Source organism: Engystomops pustulosus, chromosome 8 (genome assembly GCF_040894005.1).
Source record: "Engystomops pustulosus chromosome 8, aEngPut4.maternal, whole genome shotgun sequence".
Taxonomy (NCBI): Eukaryota; Metazoa; Chordata; class Amphibia; order Anura; family Leptodactylidae; genus Engystomops; species Engystomops pustulosus.
Genome location: NC_092418.1, coordinates 21,661,728 through 21,685,048, shown reverse-complemented (window position 1 = coordinate 21,685,048; position 23,321 = coordinate 21,661,728). Strand labels below are relative to the sequence as shown.

The following is a 23,321-nucleotide window of genomic DNA, read 5'->3' as shown; positions in this document are numbered from 1 at the left end:
TGACAGACATGAAATCCAGTTTTTCATCCAAAAATTCAGTGCAAATTTATTTATACATACATAAGTAAAACTCTATCTGCTTTTAATGACCACAAGGGGGAGCTTGAAAGGAACTATCTCACTAGTCCACAGGGACCCACAAAAAGCATGAAAGTGGAGGTCCCCCCCCCCCCATCCTGTTCATAGATCGCATCTAGTCCTGCAGCTCTTTAAAGGACATCTATCACCAGGATGAAAGATTGTATGTAAATGAGCCTCAGGGGCTCCATGCTCCATTAACACCTCTGGAGCATGGCGCCACTCAATTTCATTTGCATACAGTCCTTCATCCTGGCGGTAAATTACGTAAATAGGATGGAGCTGCAATACCACGCACAACCTGTGGACAGATGTGGCGCTATATGATGAAGAAGGAAACCATCTTTAAAGGGGCATTCTCATCTGGGCTTTCAATTTCATTATTCTGCCATATATATATATATATAACACATACATTTCTTCAATTAGATGTTATTAGTTTTTTTTTTAGAGCTAAAACACATGGCTGTGGTCGGCCTGTAAATCACAGAATATCTTGTCCATCCACACTGCCAGGTGTGGGACTCCTTGCATCATAGTCACAGTCGATAAATGAAGTCCAGTCTCCCCTTGTGTGGACCACAGCCGCTTGTTTCAGCCCTAAAATATTTTTACCAGTTGACAGACTTTGGGATGGAAGCAGGACAGCGGTTTTACCAAATTTCCCAATATCTAATTTATGAAAGAGGGTTGGAGGGTTGTTACGGGCTACTGTATATTATTAAAATTGACAGTTTCCGTCTATGGGGGTCAGATTTTAATTACACAGAGGGGGGGGGCTCTATAAGGGGGTTTTGTATAAAATTTAACGGGGGAGGGGCTGTATATGAGGGTAGGGTTGTATATATTTATTAGTGTGGCACCTTTTATACGCCGCACCCACGGTACGCCTATGAACATGGATGGCCGTATTGCCCATTTGAATGTGGGGCCATATGCTGGCTGTACATACATTCTCTACACGTTCGTGTGCATTACAATGCAAGATCACAGCAGAAAAACGGCAATTTTTTTGACACATTCCCTAAGGAATTAACTTGCAGTTCAGGAGCGGCTTTTGCTGCGGTTTGTAGAGACCAGTTAATGCTGCAGGATGTAAAACTATAACATTTCCGCTTCAGTAAATTCCCCCTAACAAACAAATAGAATTTCTCCCCCTAGCGGCAGATGGAGGGAAGCGCGCTGGTCACGTGATCCTGCGGCGGCGGCGGCGGCGGCGGCTCCCGGGCCGCAGCTGCCTGTAGTGTTTGGCCGGTCACGTGACGCGCTCCGAGTCATGTGACCTAACCCGGAAGCGGCTGGCCGAGGCTGCTGTTTTGCCTTCTGTTTCTGGGGAGGGCGATGACGTCAGCGGCTGTCTGATCTTCCCAGAGAAGAGACACAGAGAGACGGAGCTCCTGCTGCACCTGTGCCCGCCAGGCCATGCCCGCCTCCCTGCCGGCCTGAGCTGCCCAGCCACACCAGCATGCCCCGGGGAAGGAGGGAGCAGCCACAGGACGCCACGACAGCAGCCATTCCCGATGCCTGAGGCCTCATCTGACACAAAGACAGAGGTGAGCGGCCAGCAGACCTCCTCATACCTGCCGGGAGAGGCCATGGTGCCAGGGTGCCAGTCCTGAGAGGTGAGGTGCATGCCCTGACACATTATATACCAATATATATGTATCCCCCCACCGCATTGTAGAGTCATTCCTGCTTTTCTTTAAATTAAAAAAAAATCCTATAATATTTTTCCCCTACAAGAAAAAATTTTGTGACTCCTAACTATACGGAGGAGGGCGTCATTTATACCTATGTGATATGTAGCAGCTATGGGCGCAGGAGCCTTTGTTCTAGTGGATCGGGGGTGGGGGTCTCATGGGATCTCCCCCCTTCTCTAAGGATTTGTTCAGACTTGTCCTGTAAACCGTAAAGAACAAGGCAAGAGACGTATCAGCTATTACTACCATTTTCGGGTACGAAACAGGCAGGTCACAATCAATATTGGGGTCCTCTGCTGTGACCCCCTCAAATCTTTATTCAGATTCTAGGTCCAGTCTCAACACAATCTCTTGGAATACTCAGAATCTTTGTAATGTACATCGTGTTTTCTGCTTGCTGTCAGTGAATGGAAGCAGTCTGTCCCAATCCTGAAGTCTTGAATGTTTTTCACTGCATTGTTTGTTACAATGTGTCAGGGCTCAATGTGTCAGAACTGAAACTCTGTCACTTTTCGCTTATGACAATCAGACGCCCGGGGGTATTTACATGTTATGCAAATCTCTCAGAAATGCAAAGGATGTTTCCCTTGTCCCAAGGGAATATTTTCCTGCTTAGCTGCCGGCACCTGCAGAGGCACAAACTCCGTTTATTGGGTGCAATGTGTCATAGACCCTCAGTGGCGGGCGCCCATACACATTCGATAAATGTCAGACAAACCCACTAACATCCCTGTGACTGATGTGTGATAGAGGATCAGACATGTTGGATAGCAGCATGCCCAATCCTCTTGGAAGATACTCTATACGGGGGGGTGTCTGGATTGTTCCATGTCTTTCGATGTTGCAGGAGGGGAGGGATCTTCTCTTTGTTCTCTTATGAGATAAGTGGTTTCTGGCAGCAGTTTGCCCTCCTCTATATTTAGAAGACATGCATGCTCAGCCATACCCACCATGCATATGTATAGGAGGGGTTCAAAAGAATAGCTGGGTATAAAGGGTAAATAAAATGGAGTCTGAATGTGACCCTCTGTTTGAACATCATGGCCACTTCCGCCACCTTCACCCTCAGCCACTAGTAATATTACAGAGTCAGTTGCGGTTCTGTAGACATTGGCTCGTGTTCCCAAACTTTTGATTCAAACCCCTTTAGAAAAGTAGTTAGGGATCTGGACATTGGAGAGACCCTCCTCATATCCTACTGAGCATAGCACCTTACAGTGTACAGTGGCTGTTCTTGGTATTGCATCTCGGTCCTATTTATAGGACTGCGTCATTGTCAGACCCCCATGGATCTGCAATTTAGAAAAAACAACAACTGAATACCCCTTTAAGACATGTTTCATACTAAAATGATGGCTTCCATGATGCCTATACTGGGTCACTGCTTCCTTATCGGACCGTTATAGACCAACAATAGTGACCAAGTCTTAGATACCTGCAGGATTTTCCTCTACTGTACAGATAATTCCTCCTGCCTAGATGTCACATAACCAGTCGGTAAAACCACCCGGGTCATAGACCTCTGCAGTGTTGTGTGTATATATAACTTTAAGGTTGGAATCCGGTAGATCAAGAAGCTACAGGTCACAGGGCATTGTATATAATATTATGTATGTACAAAGTTATTTGCTTTACAATGTATAAAGTGTGACCTGACTTCTGCTCCCCTGTACATTATGGAGTCGCGCCTGTCGTGCTGTAGCTTTAATTGCTCTTTTTATGACCTGGATGATACAGCAGGGATATGACCTGGATCACCAGCTGCCATGGGCACAATATTGTGAAAATTCACAGGGCAGAAACATGCAATACGATTTCTTAATCTATAGTTCTGCATAGATCTGTAGTGCTGTGTCCATAGCTTCAAGGCGATGTCCATGTTGTAAGATATACCTCCCAATTGCAGTAAAAGTAACAAATCAACCAGTACTTGCTCTGGTTGACCCCTACACTCACGAGTCAACCAAAATCTGTCATCTGTCTGCTGTGTACATCTACCTTTAGCATTGTGATTGTAATACACTCCATTGCATAATATTGGGGAACATCCGATCCTCCACAGTGTTATCTGTGGTTACTGACGGAGCCGGATCTCGGTGTCGTGGTGTAAATGCCTCCAGGCTCAGGTTATATGGACTTATTATTGAGCAATTGTATGATAAGACATCTGTGTACAGCTATAGCCCTGCAGGATTTTCTGTTCTTCCTTAGATTTTACTAGCGCCAGCCTTAAAGGGCCTTCACGCTCCCTTCTGCTATATTCATTCTCGAAAGAACTGCCGTGTACAGCGCTCCGGTACTTCCAGAGCGCCCCATAGAGAATTAGTGGGATTACAGTGTGCACGTCATCCTCTTCCATACATTTAAGGGATAGCATTTACTTGTGACAACCCCTTTAAGGCTCTGTTTCTCCTATGAGCTATGTAATGTATTAGCCAGCTGTTTCCAGGGTCCGGTCGCTCCTGACACCTAGATCTTGTGGTGCCAGTTCACATTCACCTGCAAAATTTAGGTCAACCTGGGCAGGTGTGGTGAAGTGTTTCTCACCTCTGCTACATCCACCCTTATATGGTGGAGTGCAGGAGCCCATCAAAGACCAAAACTAGTCCAACTGGACCAGTGACCTGTGACAGTCCAGCCTGGCAGTCATTTTGAGTTTATTATCATCCAATTTTTCATGCAGGGACATATGATCCAATGTTTGCTCAGCAGCCAAGATAAGAGCTCATAGCCACTGCTCATGTCAGGGCAGTACAGGTCCTTCTGCTCATTGTCGTCTTTTGTGTTTAGCCTTTGTCTTTTGAGGTCCATGAATAAGCTGTTCTGTTCCGGCAGGTAGGGGGATGGGGTGCTATTGATTAGGATGAGCTGGGTGGCAGGTGGCTGGCTGGACAGATGGCGACTCCATAGCATGTGTATGGGCTTTGTGATGGGAGCTTTGAATGTCATAGGATATATAACCTGTCATAGGGTACATAGTCAACTTCTAGTACCCCCAGCCATCTTGACGGGACCACTGCACATGTGTGACACTTACTAGTTTTCCCCGTGGAGCTGTGAGGTCTGAAATCCCACTGTGTAGAATGTAATATACAGATGGTAGAGAAGGACACCCCTCTTTATCTTACCTAATAGAACAGGGGGTGCCCAGGTGTAAATTATGAATTATAGTTCTCCTATAAAATGCAGACACTAGAGGCATCTAATGTGTGGAACCACAAGTCACAGCATGTTCTGTGGATCCCACAAGTCTCAGGGTTGGTTTTTAGTCTGTTGGGGGTTTGAGATTGGATCCTCGCTCCTTCATATCTCTCATGGGATGACGGACGGCAGGATGATCACACGAGTACAATTAGTGGCTGATCCTCCGGCTCAGGGGAAGTTATTATCGCCCGTTGCTTGACAACACTAGTGGCTGCTCAGTAATAAATCTGCAAGGCTGCAAACCTGGGGTAGCGGCTTAGTGTCACCCGTAGGACCAGCAGGTATTCCCAGGGTAGTCATGGACTCTGAGCCATAGTATGTACAATGAGCAGGTCCAGTGCTGGGCACATTACTCTGCTCACAGATGTAGGCCCCCTGATCCTAGATAATTGGCTTCCAGAGGATATGACCATAATTAGAGAATATGTGTATGAGGTATAAGAGGGAAGTGAAGGCACTGGGTATAGGTTATAGAGGAATGGACGTAAGGTGAAGGAGGGAGAGAGAAAGATGAAGGGGACACGGCCAGAGAGAGAGAAAGATGAAGGGGACACGGCCAGAGAGAGAGAAAGATGAAGGGGACACGGCGAGAGAGAGAGATAAAGATGAAGGGGACACGGCGAGAGAGAGAGAGAGAAAGATGAAGGGGACACGGCGAGAGAGAGAGGGAGAAAGATGAAGGGGACACGGCGAGAGAGAGAGAGAAAGATGAAGGGGACACGGCGAGAGAGAGAGAAAGATGAAGGGGACACGGCGAGAGAGAGAGAGAAAGCTGAAGGGGACACGGCGAGAGAGAGAGAGAAAGCTGAAGGGGACACGGCGAGAGAGAGAGAGAAAGCTGAAGGGGACACGGCGAGAGAGAGAGAGAAAGCTGAAGGGGACACGGCGAGAGAGAGAGAGAAAGCTGAAGGGGACACGGCGAGAGAGAGAGAGAAAGCTGAAGGGGACACGGCGAGAGAGAGAGAGAAAGCTGAAGGGGACACGGCGAGAGAGAGAGAGAAAGCTGAAGGGGACACGGCGAGAGAGAGAGAGAAAGCTGAAGGGGACACGGCGAGAGAGAGAGAGAAAGCTGAAGGGGACACGGCGAGAGAGAGAGAGAAAGCTGAAGGGGACACGGCGAGAGAGAGAGAGAAAGCTGAAGGGGACACGGCGAGAGAGAGAGAGAAAGCTGAAGGGGACACGGCGAGAGAGAGAGAGAAAGCTGAAGGGGACCCGGCGAGAGAGAGAGAGAAAGCTGAAGGGGACACGGCGAGAGAGAGAGAGAAAGCTGAAGGGGACACGGCGAGAGAGAGAGAGAAAGCTGAAGGGGACACGGCGAGAGAGAGAGAGAAAGCTGAAGGGGACACGGCGAGAGAGAGAGAGAGAAAGATGAAGGGGACACGGCGAGAGAGAGAGAGAGAAAGATGAAGGGGACACGGCGAGAGAGAGAGAGAGAAAGATGAAGGGGACACGGCGAGAGAGAGAGAGAGAAAGATGAAGGGGACACGGCGAGAGAGAGAGAGAGAAAGATGAAGGGGACACGGCGAGAGAGAGAGAGAGAAAGATGAAGGGGACACGGCGAGAGAGAGAGAGAGAAAGATGAAGGGGACACGGCGAGAGAGAGAGAGAGAAAGATGAAGGGGACACGGCGAGAGAGAGAGAGAGAAAGATGAAGGGGACACGGCGAGAGAGAGTGATGTATCCCGGATCTCTGTACCTCTAGACTTGGATACAATGTTGCACGTGAGATGTAGATAGAAACAGATGGATGTTCAGTATCTGGAGAAAACACTTTCTCTATAACAAGTTGTTTCTATCTTTCACTGTTCTCCAAAAAATCAAAATCTCCTCTTTGGCCTCATAAAAAAAAAAAAAAGGAGAAGCGAGCGGATGACACAGCTGTGCACACACAAATAAAAGAAGTGGCGCCTGCTGACCGCGACATTGGAAGGGGATGGGACGCTGCCAGTAGTAAGTCTTATTACCGGACAGTGTTTGAGCATGGAGATCAGCCGCCATTGCAGAACCTTGCAATTCATCAGTTACACAGCCCTGCAGAGCATCTCCCCAGCACTAGACACGGGATCTGCAGAGCATCTCCCCAGCACTAGACACGGGATCTGCAGAGCATCTCCCCAGCACTAGACACGGGATCTGCAGAGCATCTCCCCAGCACTAGACACGGGATCTGCAGAGCATCTCCCCTTCCTCTACTAGATGCAGGATCTGCAGAGCATCTCCCCTTCCTCTACTAGACGCTGGATCTGCAGAGCATCTCCCCAGCACTAGATACGGGATCTGCAGAGCATCTCCCCAGCACTAGACACGGGATCTGCAGAGCATCTCCCCTTCCTAAACTAGACGCGGGATCTGCAGAGTTCTCCTTCTGGAATGCGCCATCAAAGTGCTCAACTTGAGGTGTGCAAACTTTACCCAGCATTGCACCACGGCATGTCAGTGTCGCAACGCTGTACGTCATGGATCGCTCCCCTCCCCCCGCAGAAGTATCCCGCGCTCCCTAATAGCGAGGAATCTAGGCCACTTGAGTGCGACAAGTGCTACGTGTTCATAGAGCATCTGTAGAGGAAGGGTCCCATCAAGTACCTTACACAATCCATGGAGAACACTTGTGGGGTTTGTAGGTTTGATAGGTGTATATCCACCGGAGAAGTCACTGAGGTGTCACATACTGTGGGATAAAGAAGTATCGGAGACTCTGACCCATAACTCGGATTAGGATTGGGCTTTGCTCACCCTCTGTTCTATCCCTGCAGATACTGAGTGACGTTGCTGCAGGAGTGACCCATGATGGCTGTATTCCGGCAGCTGCGGCTCCTTCTGTGGAAGAATTACATCTTACAGGTGAGATATATAAACATTTCGGGCATGGTATAAAAAGACAGGGGTGGATTTACCCATAAAGTACACCAAGCAATTGCCTGGGGCCCCAGAGATCAAAGGGGCCCCTCACTGATGCTGATACAGTCCTTCTAACTCTCTGCCTTGTCCCTACAGAAACGTCAGGTCCTGGTGACGGTGATCGAGTTGTTACTGCCCCTCCTGTTTTCGGTGATCCTCATTGCATTGCGGCATAGAGTTGACTCCGAAAACCATCCCAATGCTACCACATACCCAAAAGTGGGCTTTCTCAACTTGCCAAGTTTCTTTTACTATACGGGACCCTGGGAGCTGGCGTATATCCCCTCAAATAGCGATGTTGTGCGGGATATTGTGGGAAGAGTGGAGAAGAAGCTGGCTATCGATATCAGAGGTAAGGCTCCTGCTTATCCCAGTTCTTTATCATCAGATCTTACCCTATTAACTACCACCCCCTCAGGAAATGTCCTTTGTAGACTCTCCTATGTGAATTCTCAATCACTTACGTATACTATATAAGTCTGTGTAAATTTGACTCTGAGAAGACAAGTCAGATTTTGCCTAAGATGAGTCAAATTTAGATGCTTCAGCAGGGAAAAGTCACTTTAGATGTACCAATCTCCGTCTCTACCTAAGACATGCTTTTGTAGACACATTAAAGATATGAATCTCTTCTTTCAGATCCCATCAAGCTTGTGGTTCTGTGATCTTCAGGCATAATACAGGCAGTAAAAGACATAGGCGGAAACTGGATCTTTATCTGCGTCTCACATTTTCAACTATGTCTTTATCTGCTTGATATGAAAGAGATTCCTATCTTTAATATGACATTAGCAGCATGTTTTGGGTGCTATAGAACTGATAGATGAGTCTGAAGTGACTCTCCCCCTGGAGCTTCTAAACTTGACTCATCTCAGCTAAATATGACTCTTCTCTGCTTATTTTCACATGACTATGGAGGAGATTTTTTTTCGTCTCAGCAGATGAGAGGAAGTCTATAAACATTTCTTCCATACTAGGGGCTAGTTAAATGGGGTAAAGTCAGGTGACGGCTTCCCTTTAAACATGTCCACAAGTTCTCTGCTCTGGATTTCTTGGGCTTTCAAGGAAGATGTTTCCAGTAGATTTTAATAGCTTCAAATTTTGAAAAAGTCCTGCAACCTTGCAAAAAACCTTGATCAATATTTTTTGTGTATACAGCTCACAAAAGACCTATTTGTTCTCCTTCTCCCCTCTGCTTCTGGGCAATCGAAGATAGGGATGAAGAAAACATAAGCACATAATAAGACTAGTTTTTTGTAGTCTGTAACCATGGAGACACAAAGTTCTGCATAGGAGCTGTGTGCATTAAATTATTCATTACTGTTTATTATACTGCCCTAGGCAACCCTTTAATTTTCTAAGTTGTGTCCATCCTTTTTACCGGTATTGCCATTTATGTCCACAGCCCGAGGATTTCCCACAGAAGAGGATTTTGAGAAGTTCATAAGACACAACAACCAGTCGGGCAACGTACTGGCAGCCATAGTCTTTGAACATACATTTAATAACAGCGATGACCCTTTACCTCTGCAGGTAATGAAGAAAGGTCCATTCTAGAAAATTAGTATCTTCTTCTACATCTCAGATACACGAGGTCTGGTGTATGCAGCAACACGTTAAAGGGGTTGGCCAGGAATGACTATCGATGGCCTATTTCAGACTAGACTATTCCTTGTTGACACCCAGCCCCTGCACTAAACCGCTGATCTGTAAAGTGTATAGGCCTTCACTAATCCCTGGACAACCCCTTTAAATAACAATACAGACTGAAATGCCATATCAAGTGATAACTTATAAATGCTGTGTAAAGATTAACTTGGATAAAATCCGTCTTCCCTGTATTATTTGGCGCAGGTCCACTACAAATTACGTTTTAAGTACAGCCCCCGTAACGCTCCAATGAATGAGCAGACCGGACTCAACCCCAATGTGGATCGGAACTGGCACACAAGATACTTGTATCCACTCTTCCAGCTTCCAGGACCTCGTGAGCAAGGGGATAGGACTGGAGGAACACCAGGTGAGGGGGACTGCTATGTGCACAGGGAAAACTTAGACCAGTATTAAGCCTGGGGAGTGTTTGCCTGAAATCTGTATGTGGCCGCTGAGGCCAGTGAATAACTGAGCTGTCATGTGAGCTATGACTTCTACATTGTAGCTGCTGGTACTGTAATACGCTGGGATATCACCAGAGGCACATGTTCTCAAGACTCTTTCTAGGTATTTATAAAGGATTTTCTGCTTCCAGGATACTATAGAGAGTGTTTCCTGGCAGTACAGCACCATGTGGACCGGGCCATCATGTACCACCATGCCAACGAAAGCGGGCGGGACCTCCTGGATAATATTGATGTCTCTCTTCAGCGCTTTCCCTTCCCACCGTACGTCAATGACCTCTTCATCCTGGCGATCCAGAACCAGCTTCCTCTGCTGCTTATGCTCAGCTTCACCTACACCTCCCTGAGCATTGTGCGGGCCCTGGTGCTGGAGAAGGAGCGGAAGCTGAAGGTGAGGGCACCGATGACACGGAGGGCTCTTCTCCTTCTCATCTGGCCATGTAGTAGACTGTATTAATGTCTTATATGTTACAGCTAAATGATTGACATATATGTGACCTATCTTCCAGGAGTACATGCGTGTGATGGGCCTGAAGTCCTGGCTTCACTCTACTGCCTGGTTCATCCATTTCTTTATACTACTCTTTGTCTCCATCTTTTTCGTCACGTTACTTCTGTGCGTCCAGGTCAGTAGAACCTCCTTCCTTAAAGATACAGTTCTACAAGATTTATGGTTTACTGCTTCAAGGGGTCTAAATGCAGAAGATGAAACAACTTTGGAAATCATCTTTGGAACCTGTCATCAGGATCACACATTTTAACCTAATGACTGGGTCCCATAGACTTTTTTTAAATTAAATTTTATACAAAAGTTTACCTGGTTTCCTGCCAGCAAACTGCTTCAAGTCATGGAGACGTGTGTTACAAGGCTGCAATCGTCATAATTATCTCCTCCTAACTATGCTCCCTCCTATCTCTTCCTGCCCCCTCCCACATGCTGCCTTTTGCAGACCCTGTGCTCTCAGTTGATCTCTGTCTGCTCAGGTCTGCAGGCGGGAGGAAGAGGGAGAGGGCTAGCAGAGCAGAGAGGAGATAATGATGATGACACCAGGGACTCAAACTCCACCGTAACTCAATACAAGTAACTTTTATCTAAGTTTAAGTGAGTGGAACCATTGATGTGAATTATAAAAGCGAATTGGGAAATAGAATTGAAAAGGCTATTGGGATCCTGTCATTAAATAAAAATGTGTGTCCTGATGACAGGTTCCCTTTAAATCTATTTTTTTTTTTTTATGTATACACCCCCGATCCAGTGTTATATGTTTCCCCAGTAACAGACTAACAAACCAGCCCTGCATTCATTTTTTACTCTCTCTTCTCCAGAGAAGATGTGAATTACAATCAGATAGAAGGGAGTTACATGTTACTGTACGGATCAGTCTAGACAAGAAAGTTTTTTATGAAATTTGCTTTTTTTTGCTTTTATGAATCAAATGAGTGATAAAAACTTTATTGCAAACTTGTTAATCAACTTTTTTTTCTCTGAAAGAGACTTTCTGAGCATGACCTTATATTTCTGGTGTTGCATGAATTAACCTGTTCCGTATCCCTTTTCCTTTCAGACCAGTGACAAGGGGGCGGTACTGACCCGAAGTGACCCCACTGTGGTTTTCGCCTATCTCCTGGTCTTTGCGGTGTGCACCATCTCCTTCAGTTTTATGATCAGCAGCTTTTTCTCACGAGGTATTAGACCGTTCTCTCTCCTCCTATGTGACATTAGTGATGATGCAGGAGGTGACGGTGACATCATACACTTACTCTTATTCTTACAGCGAATGTGGCAGCTGCCGCCGGTGGTTTCCTGTACTTCTTCTCCTACATACCCTACTTTTTCATCTCCCCCCGCTACGACATGATAACCCACAGCGAGAAGCTGGCGTCTTGTCTTATTTCCAATGTGGGCATGGCCATGGGCGCCCAACTGATCGGAATGTTTGAGGGCAAAGGTCAGTATTAGGGCATCACGGTGGCTCAGTGGTTAGCGTTACAGCCTTGCAGCGCTGGGGACCTGGGTTCAAGTCCCATCCAGGTCCACATCTGCAAATAGTTTGTATGTTCTCTCCGTGTTGGCGTGGGTTTCCTCCGGGTTCTCCGATTTCCTCCCACACTCTGAAACATACTGGTAGGTTGATTAGATTGTGATCCCCCATGGGGACAGAGACTGTAAAGGAATTATTATCTGTATTACCCGATGAATCTTCATCCTATATTGTATAACTCCCTTTCTCCACAAGCAGTGAATGTCACTAAGTTGTATGTCATTGGTTTCCCTAGGCACCGGGGCTCAGTGGTCAAACTTGCTGACCCCGGTCAGTGTGGATGACAACTTCACTCTGGGTCAGGTCATGGGGATGCTGCTGTTTGACTCTGTATTGTACTCCATCATCGGGTGGTACGTGGAGTCTATCATGCCAGGAGACTATGGCGTCCCCCAGCCTTGGTACTTCTGCTTTCTGGTAAGAACCACACACTCAGCACTTCTGCATCATAGCGACTTGTCAGCAGTTTTGATTGATGTTCCTGCGACTCCTATTAATCCAAAAACAAGTACTTTGCCTCTGCTTGGCCTTACACTGCTAATCCTTCTGATCAAGGCCCAAACGCTACACCACTAGGCCATTGCAGAGATCATTGACCCAAACTGATCAGGCGTCTAACATGTCAGATATATATATAATATGAAATATCAATTACACGTTGACCCTTGTAGTGTAACTTAAGACTCATGAAGCAAAATTGACAATACACTAGAAATACATTGTGTAAACTGATTCTTGTTCAGCTATTATAACCTACCTAACACTTGCGGGTATCGTTGCAGCCTTCGTATTGGTGCGGGACGGCCAGAGATGCCGAATTCCTAGAGAAAGAAGATGATGAAGATCCTGAAAAGGCCTTGAGAGGAGAATACCTGGAAGAAGAACCTGCAGACCTGATACCAGGCATTCGTATTAAACATTTAACAAAGGTGAAGTTCTTGCACATGCCCACTAGATGTCACCCTGGTGCTCCTCATTGTGGATGGGATATTTTTTAGCCAATATTCCTAGTTTTCCATAATTTACAGGCTTCTATATATCTTCATCTTTACATAAGTTTGTTTAAGTATCTCCAGCTCTAGCCAAGTTTAAATTCACGTCACCCATCTAAGTAGCGGGGCCCAGTTATTAAATTTGGGGTCACTGGTAAACAAATTTTCAACATGTATATCTTATGCTAAATCCCCATTTTCCCTTTCTTTTCTGTTCCCTAGGCATTCCGTGTGAACGGTAAGAGGCGCGTTGCTGTGAAGGATCTCACCCTCAACATGTATGAAGGACAAATCACCGTGTTATTGGGACATAATGGAGCTGGCAAGAGCACAACTTTATCTATGCTGACAGGTATGTTGTATGATTCATGGATCTTGTCAGCCGGTAGTAGAGGGATTTATATGTCCTCTTAATGACCTACTAATAGCATAGGTCATCAATATCAGAATGTTAGAGGTCCTGGTACAGAGACAGCAGTACAGCTCCATTGTCTGTGTAGTGGCCATGAGGCCGCTGATCCGTGTGTCAGTCCCCCATTCATCTGATATTGATGACTTATCCTGTAAATAGATCATCCGTATTTAGAATTAGAAACAATTTTAACCCCTTGGCTCACCATGGCATAAACTGTATGACGTCAAAGTCCTATTGTTCATACACTTTGCATAACACATCCACTAGATAATGTGCTTTTTCATCAAAAATGTCTCTTTCAGGCCTTTTCCCCCCATCCGCTGGGGAATGTTACATTGGAGGGTATGAGATCTCTCGAGACACCTCTCTCATCAGACGCAATCTGGGGCTGTGCCCTCAACACGACGTCTTATTCCAGGGTCTTACTGTGCAGGAGCACCTACATTTTTATGCAGCTGTAAGTATCATATAACGTTATATTCGAGTAGTGTCACTTTGCATTAAGACTTTATGCCTAAAGCTCATTGTTCTTTTATCTACAGCTGAAAGGGTGTCCCCGATGGCGCTGTCAAGAAGAGGTTGACAAAATTTTGCAAATCTTGAGAATTGAGGAGAAACGCAACGCTTTGAGCACTCAGTTGTCAGGGGGAACCTGCCGGAAGCTGTCCATTGGGATTGCATTGATAGGAGGGTCCAAGGTAATGCCTGTATCCATTATACACAGCAGTACGTAGACTATAGTGTAACGTATCCTGTCTCACTACATTGTGATCTGCTGCAGGTTGTTATGTTGGATGAACCTACCTCTGGTATGGACCCAGCCTCTCGTAGGGACACGTGGGAGCTTTTACAGCAGCACAAACACGATCGCACACTCCTCCTCACCACACATTTCATGGACGAAGCTGATATTCTAGGAGATCGCGTTGCCATCTTAGCTCAGGGACAGCTGCAATGTTGTGGTTCACCTCTGTTCCTCAAAAGCAAATATGGTGAGGGTCTTGTGTGTTATGTAGATGTCCACTTATGCTGTGCATTGTAATCCTAGACGGTAACTGTGTACAAAAATACTTTCTCTAATAAAAGATGATATGTAGGGTAAGATATGTACTTTAAAGGGGGGTTTCCTCACCTTGTAAATAATCACGAGCTGTCCTTACACATAAGATTGACATTGGCCAACTCTGTCAATAGCAGTGGGATTGGCTGACTACCATTTGTGTTTATGAGGGTGTCTTAACAGGGTTGTCTGGCGATACAAGTTAGACCCTGGGGATAGGGCCTAACTTGCTAATCTGTGGGGTCTCGGTGATGGGCCCCACCCCATAGATCATGAGTACAAGGGTCTGTTGTACACCCATTGCAGCGCTCGGCTATCTCTGTCAGCGCCATAGAGTTGAATGGAGAAGACGGTACATTTCTGACTGGCTGTCCTGGTTATCTTGAGTGCAATGGGGGTACAATGGACCCCTGTACTCATGATCTGAGGGGGGGGCCCCATCACTGAGACCCCACAGATTAGCAAGTTAGGCCCTATCCCAAGGACAGGGCCGGACTTGCTATCACTGGACATTCCTTTTAAGACACCCTTTTAGAAGGGATGCAAACAGACCCCTGTCCTCGTGATCCGTGGGGGTTCCCTCACTGAGGCTCTCACCGATCAGCAATTTAGGCCTGTGGACAGGGCCTAACGTGCTATCACCGGAGGACAAGCCATTTAACTATGCTGGCTACAGAAGTCAGGAACATAGGATCAAGGTAATTTTCTATTTGGTGTATGGCCACCTTAGGGGACATCTACCACCAGGATACAAGATTGTAAACCATGCACAATGACATACTGGTATGTGCCCCCGCTGGCAGGATCCGCTCTTCTTTTAGCTTCTTATCCCCTTGTTTTTTCCAAAAAAGACTTTAATTATTATGCAAGTTACCTTGTAGATGTTAATTGAGCATGGAGCCCCTCAGGCTCATTTGTATAAAAACAAATAATAAGCTAAAAGAAGAGCAGATCCATCCAGAGGGGGCACACACCAGTATGTCAGTGTGCTTGGTGTACAATCCTTCATCCTAGGGTTTACAGTAGCGAAACCCCTGTCCTATTCTGTACACAGCAGTCAAGGATGGATATCACTATGACTATTACCCCCTGTGTGAGATGTGATTGGACTCTAGGAAAACTTTGCACATCATATTTTCTCTTCTTGTTGTTGGGCAGGTGCTGGGTACCATATGGTGATGGTGAAGCAGCCACATTGCCAAGTGGAAGAAATCACAGACCTCATTACCAGCTACGTCCCACATGCCACTATGGAGAGTAACGCAGGGGCAGAGCTTTCTTACATCTTGCCTAAGGAGAGCACCCACAGGTAAGGCCCAAGATTATGGACACTTATGTGCCAATACTATGATCGGCTGTGGGAGGAAATAGGAGGACCCAGCCAGACTCTGATGTTCCATTTTTAGTAGGATTATACATGGAGTCATTAACCCTCCGATCACCCCTTCTTCCTTAGGTTTGAGCCTCTGTTCTCTGAGCTGGAGCTCCGTCGTGATGAGTTGGGTATTGCCAGTTACGGAGCGTCCGTCACCACTATGGAGGAAGTATTTCTAAGGTGAGGGGGGTTTAACATCTCTGCATCCTGTGGTTCTTATGGATATGGTTCTGGATGTGGTTCTTGGAGATATCTAATGCAATTTATTCTGTGTTGTAGGGTGGGTAAGTTAGTAGACACTAGTCTGGACATACAAGCTATACAGCTTCCTGCTCTCCAGTATCAGCACGAGCGGAGAGCTAATGACTGGTCTGCGGAGGAATCCTGCTCCATGAGCGACTGCACTGAGGACAGCGGCACCCTGATCACCGAGGACTGCTCCAACATCAAGCTCAACGGAGGGGTGAGCATTAGTAAACTGCACACCAGAATATGTCTCCATCTCACAACGGTCTGTGCACTATGGAGTCCAGTAGGCGGTCCTATTCTGTGATTGATACCTGTCTCCATCTACTCACTATATGAGAGAGATTGCCAACAGATTACCCCCCCAAACCCGGATGGAGCAGATCAAAACATGACGAGTTATACAAAATCTTTTCCCACAAAACTATGTATAAATCGTATCTACTCCTCTTGCTCTATAACATGCTGCCTGCAGATAAAACACTGTACAATCTGCTCAGCTCCTCCTGCTGTATAACATGCTGCATGCAGATAGGACACAATGTACAATCTGCTCAGCTCCTCCTGCTCTATAACATGCTGCCTGCAGATAGGACACTATCTACAATCTGCTCAGCTCCTCCTGCTCTATAACATGCTGCCTGTAGATAGGACACCATGTACAATCTGCTCAGCTCCTCCTGCTCTATAACATGCTGCCTGCAGATAGAACACTATGTACAGGGCTCCATAGTAGGGCAGAAAATATTTCTTTATCTAGACTAATAATACTATACATAAATTGTTGCATGTTTTTTCATCCCACACATGACACTTTTCCCTGGTTTCCCGGCAGTGCGCCCTCTGGTGCCAGCAGTTCTATGCCCTTTTCGTGAAGCGGGCGTCTTATAGCTGGAGAAACTGGAAGATTGTTGTGGGGCAGTTCCTGGTTCCCTTGGTGTTCACCACATTGGCTCTGGTTGTCGGAAAAACATTCCCCGGACCTCAAGACTCTCCTGCGCTGGAGCTGAGCTTGGCACCTTATGGGCACACAGCAGTGCCATACTCGCTGCCACCTAATGCCTCACTCTTCCTGCAAACCCTGGCCGAGAACTTCAGAGGCCAACTGGATGAGACGAACGCTGACCCCCAGGAAGTCATAGGTACAGCCCTGCCCTGTGTGATGGGCTTCCATAACTCCATGCTTCTTATATTTTTTACATTACTACTTTGTACCACTGGGTGGCGACACTTCCATATATGTGGGTGCAATAGATGGACTCAGTAGCACCATTTCTGCGATATCTGCTTTTCAGGGGTGTTCTAGATGTTTGGAAAGTTTTAATTCCGGAAAAATGTTACTATATCCCCTTGGATACTACGTAGCGCTGCCGCAGGACCTCAGTGCCTTATATATTTCCTTGTCGTTAGGTGACCTGAATGAATATCTCCTGGCTAAGGCAGCGGAGGAAGGCGCCCTGTTTGCTGAACATTGCCTGTGTGCCGCAGAGATCAACCGCGTTGGCTCGCGCTACATCATCAATGCCCGCTTCAACAACCAGGCCTTCCACGCAGTGGCGGCTGCGCTGGCGCTGGCAGATAACACGCTGTTCAGATTGGTGGCCGGTGATAATGCCTCTCTTACAGTAACAAACTACCCTCAACCACGAAACACTACAGAGACTGCCCGGGATCAGATCCTTGAGTAAGGAAACTGTTCTTCTACTTTAAGAAGTTACTATTTTTAGGCTTTATGTATCTGTATGCAGTGAGCTCCCCCTAGTGGGGGCATATATGCATTATTACTTCATTGTGCCCTATGGGTTTGTTTTTAGCAAATAAATCGCACATGATGACAGATTGTTCTTTCTTTGTCTTCCGCAGGGGTCAGACCGGTTTTGCCATTGCCATTAACCTTCTGTATGGGATGGCCTCCTTGGCGAGCACCTTCTCCCTATTGCTTGTTGGTGAGCGGGCAGTGAAGTCTAAACACGTGCAATTTGTGAGCGGAGCGTCGTCCTTCAGCTATTGGCTGTCTGCTCTAACCTGGGATCTGCTAAACTTCCTGATCCCCTGTACGCTCATGCTAGTAAGTGACCCACGTATCGCCATATATGTCATATTTGTTCAATCGATGTGACTATATGAGCACTTGTTTTTTGCAGGATGTGTTATCTTTTTTTTTTTTAATCCTCCACCCTCTGCCCTGTTACAGGTGGTATTCCAGGCCTTTGGCGTGCGTGCATATACGGATGACCACCACCTCGTGGATGTGATGCTGATGCTACTCCTGTACGGCTGGGCCGTCATCCCTCTCATGTACCTGTTCAGCTTTCTCTTCACCTCCACCGCCACCGCTTACACCCGGCTCACCATCTTCAACATCCTGTCGGGCACCGCCAGCTTCCTATCAGTCACTATCATGAGCATTCCCGGTAAGAGCTTAGACATCCCATAATAACACGGACATCCCATAGAGGGGTCATTAGATGGATGTATGACTTGCCTTCTATCGCAGTCAGCCCTGGAGTGACTTACCTTTGGGAAGGGGTTAATACTTTAGTCCATTCTCACCGTTTCCCATCTCTTATGGCAGCGCTGGGTTTGGTTGACCTCTCTCGCACCCTGGACCTGGTGTTTTTGGTGCTCCCCAATTATTGCCTGGGAAGATCATTCAGCGATTTCTACCAGAACTACCACTTTATAGAATTCTGCACCTCATATTTACCATTTTCAGAAGTTATCTGCAAGAAACTGAGTAAGTAAAGGGCGGTTCTCAGCAGTCAAGGGTAATCGGCTTTACAAGCCAGAAACGGCACATGTGGACAGGGGGGGGGGGGGCTACTTAACATTCACCCCCCTCCCACGGATCAATATACATATTAGGTTATTAACCTTTGTATCATTCCTGCTGATATTAAAAGGGGGATAATATGTCATGGTGCGTCCACACATGGCAGTAATGCATGAGAGGTAAGGTCCCTCCTATACCCTGGCCTATCTCAAAATAATCGCCTATTATAAGAATAGATGGTGAAATGTAACAATTCCTTCTAAATAATTGCTCTTTATAATTTATCTTTAATGTTCTTTTCAGATATCAGCTATCAAACCAACTACTACTCCTTCACCTCGCCGGGTGTGGGCCGCTACTTGACGGCTATGGCTGCTCAGGGCTTGACCTTCCTTTGCCTTCTCTTCATTATCGAGAGCCAAGTCTTCTGCCAGCTTTGCCGATTCAGGCGCCGATGCCGGGTATGGATTTTGGGAAGGGTCAGGGTCAATGTCATAGGGTCATGTCCCTTGTATATGACCTTTGCTGTATTCATCGTTACAGACTACTGTTCTTGAATCTCCGGTGACCCCCACAGAGGACCGGGATGTGGCGGATGAGAGGAAGAAGGTGTTGGAGTCGCCAGTGGAACAGCTCTCGGCACTTAGTAGCCCACTGGTTATCCGAGAGCTCAGCAAGGTCAGTCATAGAGGCTAAACCTTACACAGTTCATAAGGATATAATAGGCCAGGGTCCTGCCTCAAGATCCCCGATGTTACTAAAATTCTTAATTCTAGTTTATGATTCAAATGATTTGATTCCTGCCGGTGTAGTGTTTCTGGTAGGGTACTGCCATCTTATTAGATAAGGACAGGTGTATGTGTTATAGGATCGGACATCATCGACCAAAAGGCTTTTAGTTGTCAGTGTTAAAAACCTCTTTAACCATGGGGTAAGTGATAATTTTTATATGTGGAGAGGATAACGGTCACTAGATGATCACAGCGGAGGCGATGTTTGTTGTAGTTGGGCAGGAAGCTGGAATACCCCTTTAATTCTACTTTACTTCTGAAGGTGTATGGCCGCCGCGCTCTACTTCTCGCCGTAGACCGCATATCTCTGGCTGTGGGTCGGGGTGAATGCTTTGGACTGCTGGGTTTCAATGGCGCTGGGAAGACGACCACCTTCCGGATGCTGACTGGAGATGAAACTGTCAGCTCCGGGGACGCCTACATCGATGGGTACAGCATCCTAAACAACACTAAGAAGGTAACGGGGAGTTGAAGGGGCATCAACCGATATTCTTCTATATAAGGTGTCCGCTGTCATTCCTTAATGTATATCTCACTATTACTCCTTGTCTTATAAGGCCCAGCAGCGGATTGGCTACTGTCCACAATTTGATCCCTTACTGGAACACATGACTGGCCGGGAGACCCTGTGCTTGTACGCCCGACTACGGGGGGTCCCTGAGATGTACATAAGTAGCTGTGTAGAGAACATGCTGCGGGGCCTTCTCCTGGAACCTCATGCTAATAAACTAGTGCGGGCGTACAGGTGAGTTGGGGGACACAGGGGCATCTCTGGTTCCTCCTGTGATGGACATAGTGATTTATCTTCTCTCTATTCCCTAGTGGTGGAAACAAGAGGAAGCTCAGTGCTGGAATTGCTCTGATCGGTGGTCCACCAGTCATCTTCATGGATGAGCCGTCTACTGGAATGGACCCCGTGGCCCGGAGACTACTGTGGGACGCTGTGACGAGGACACGGGAGAACGGGAAGGCTGTGATCATCACCTCACATAGGTGAGACTCCATAGTGATCAGGTGTGCGGAACCTGGAGGTATATGGGTGAATCTCAGGTGTCTCTAACCACCTCGTATCTTCCAGCATGGAGGAGTGTGAAGCTCTTTGCACGCGGCTCGCCATCATGGTGAACGGTCAGCTCAAGTGCCTCGGTAGTCCACAGCACCTGAAATGCAAGTTCGGTAGTGGATACACGCTATTAGCCAAGACGTCTAGAGGCGGAGATGATCTGGTCGCCTTTAAGGAGTTTGTGGAGACCGTCTTCCCAGGTAAAATTCTTAATATTTGAATGCGGCAATAGCCTCATGAATACTTATATTGCAAGCCCCCCTGTAACACCTACCCCTTTCTCCAATGTGCTGGCAGGGGGCGCCTCTGAGTACCCCTGTTCCTCCATGAGACTAGATTATATTCTAACCAGTGATTGTATGGTTTGTCGTCACTTACAGGCAGTCAGCTGAAGCACGAGCACCAGGGTATGGTCCATTACCATATAACAAACCAGGACATGAGCTGGGCACAGGTAAGAGGGGCCTGGAGGACAGGCTAACACGGAATGTGCCATTCACCTACCACTGCCCCCTGCACCTCTCAAGGGTAGCATGAGGCAGAATGCAGCCTTGGATATCATCCTCTTCATCCTGTTTGTGTTGGATCCCAGGCACCACCTGCTAAACAGTGGATGTTTGGGGAAACTGATTTGTATACTGGACGGGTCCGTAGCTGAGTGGGATTGTTGTGGCTCTGACACCTGAACTCTGTACTATTCAGCTGACACACCTGCCTCTGGTATCTAGAAGCTATAGATAGGGCACCATGTCTCAGCTTCTATCCCCTAAGAACAGATTGCTCCAGGGACCAATAAAACCCCTTTAAGCAGCAGTTTCCATCTTCCCTGACTCGTTCCCTTTTTATATATTCTTCTACCACCACATTCCCGGATTGCTGATGATTTTCTTCTTCCTCAGGTGTTTGGAACATTAGAAAAAGCCAAAGAGAAGTTCGATCTTGAGGATTACTGCGTGAGCCAGATCTCGCTGGAGCAAGTCTTCCTGAGCTTCAGCCACTTCCAGCAGCCGCCCGAGGTGGTCGTGGTATGAAAGAACTTGGATGCGCTCCAGAAGAACCACACAGTTTGCTACTAAATCTCTCCATGGACCACGGACACTGCCTATGGTGCGGATGGACTGTACCTACACAACAGTGACCATCTTTGTCCTACGATGTCCCCTGTATGTCCCTACACACGGTTTGCAGTTCTGACCAATTTCTTTTGACCATGGACTCTACTCTGATTTTTAACCAGGACGAGAAAACCCCCTGTCTGTCTAACCATGGATCATTGTAGAAGAACTGATGACTACATCTGTCTAACTATCTTTCATGGTAGAAGAACCCATTACCATCTCTGTACATTCCTTAGTAGAACAACCAGTGTCCACATTGGGCTGACCATCCTTCATGATAGAAGAACTCATGTCCCTGTCTGTGTGCACATCCTCTACAGTGGAGGATCAATACCAGACCGTCCTACCTAGAAGAACCACCGTCCGTCTAATCATTTCAGTTTTAGAATTATCCGTCCACAATAACCACGATCTTGCTCCGTCCATTGCTGGGTGTAAGATCCAGCTTCTCCTGTGCAGATGAGCAATGTCTTTCATGGACTTGGATGTCCCGTCCTATCTTCTTAGCCCCTGGTGTTACTCCTATCACAAGGAGTGACTGCACTGAGATCTACCACTGACACCGCACACTAAACCTCTGAGGAGGCCCTGACCATTCTACTACAGGAGGATTGTTCCGTCTCCCTTGTTGTTTTTACTGCTGCAATGGAATTGAGCACTATATATATATATATATATATATATTGATTTTAAACAATGCAATTTGTGTTTTTTGTTTTGTCGTTTTTTTAATAATTGGACACTTAAGCTTAAAGGGATCTCTCAATAGAAGGGAATTTTGAGTACTAAACATTGGACATGTCATTGCAACTGCTGTGTCCCCATTACAAGGACTGGTCACCCTACTCCCGCAGTGCCTTCTAGCTCTGACCAGCGCCCACACAGAGGTGCCAGGAGCTTTAAGGAACGTCCGCTTTAACTTCGGGAGTAAGATTCTAACGTTTTAGCCTTCGGCCTCGGAGGAGTGAGGCTGGAGTGAATGTATTTTCTCTGTATGGACAGCTGTGCATGGTCGGCACTGATATGACCTTTGTTGCAAAACTAACCCCAAAGCTTGTGTTATTGTGTGAATGGCCTGGGAACAACGTGTGTGACGCACTTGTCAGGCCCCTTTTGTCCTTGGAACACATTTTGACTGCTCCAAGCAGACGTCTGATTGTAAAAACTCAATAAATCTTATTTATGCTGCTCTTTTAAAAGTTGCCGACTTTGTGTCATTTATTCTATGGAAAAATATGACTGATATGATGTCCCTGAAACCAAGGGCGGGAGGGATAAGTCTCCTCTAAGACTGGGAACACCCCTGCTACAGATCCCATAGCATTGTCTGACTACAAACAATTCATACGTTGTCAGATGTGGAGGGAGGCTCTGACTGCATCTGGGTCTATTTGCAGTCTAACCATGGTGACTTATAACTGTAGCCTGTGTGCATAAAACAAATGTTTA

General features: G+C 46.7%; 1 protein-coding gene across 2 annotated transcripts; it reads left to right on the top strand.

Moving 5' to 3' along the window:
* Positions 1 to 1,350: 1,350 nt before the first annotated feature.
* On the top strand, positions 1,351 to 23,072 carry ABCA3 (ATP binding cassette subfamily A member 3). 2 transcript variants are annotated; one of them, XM_072120207.1, is made up of 31 exons: positions 1,351 to 1,631; positions 7,736 to 7,823; positions 7,977 to 8,232; positions 9,286 to 9,413; positions 9,735 to 9,900; positions 10,129 to 10,388; positions 10,507 to 10,623; positions 11,563 to 11,683; positions 11,773 to 11,946; positions 12,275 to 12,456; positions 12,822 to 12,968; positions 13,254 to 13,383; positions 13,749 to 13,903; positions 13,989 to 14,144; positions 14,228 to 14,438; positions 15,665 to 15,815; positions 15,963 to 16,061; positions 16,161 to 16,344; positions 16,963 to 17,269; positions 17,538 to 17,811; positions 17,991 to 18,195; positions 18,322 to 18,541; positions 18,703 to 18,864; positions 19,204 to 19,361; positions 19,444 to 19,578; positions 19,954 to 20,148; positions 20,249 to 20,436; positions 20,514 to 20,684; positions 20,770 to 20,954; positions 21,135 to 21,208; positions 21,654 to 23,072. In XM_072120207.1, exons 2-31 carry the CDS (start codon positions 7,767 to 7,769, stop codon positions 21,783 to 21,785), a joined length of 5,100 nt encoding a protein of 1,699 aa, XP_071976308.1. In that variant the 5' UTR covers positions 1,351 to 1,631; positions 7,736 to 7,766; the 3' UTR covers positions 21,786 to 23,072. The 2 variants fall into 2 exon arrangements, with proteins under 2 accessions (XP_071976308.1, XP_071976307.1); XM_072120206.1 differs by having other exon boundaries at positions 1,351 to 1,700.
* Positions 23,073 to 23,321: the final 249 nt, after the last annotated feature.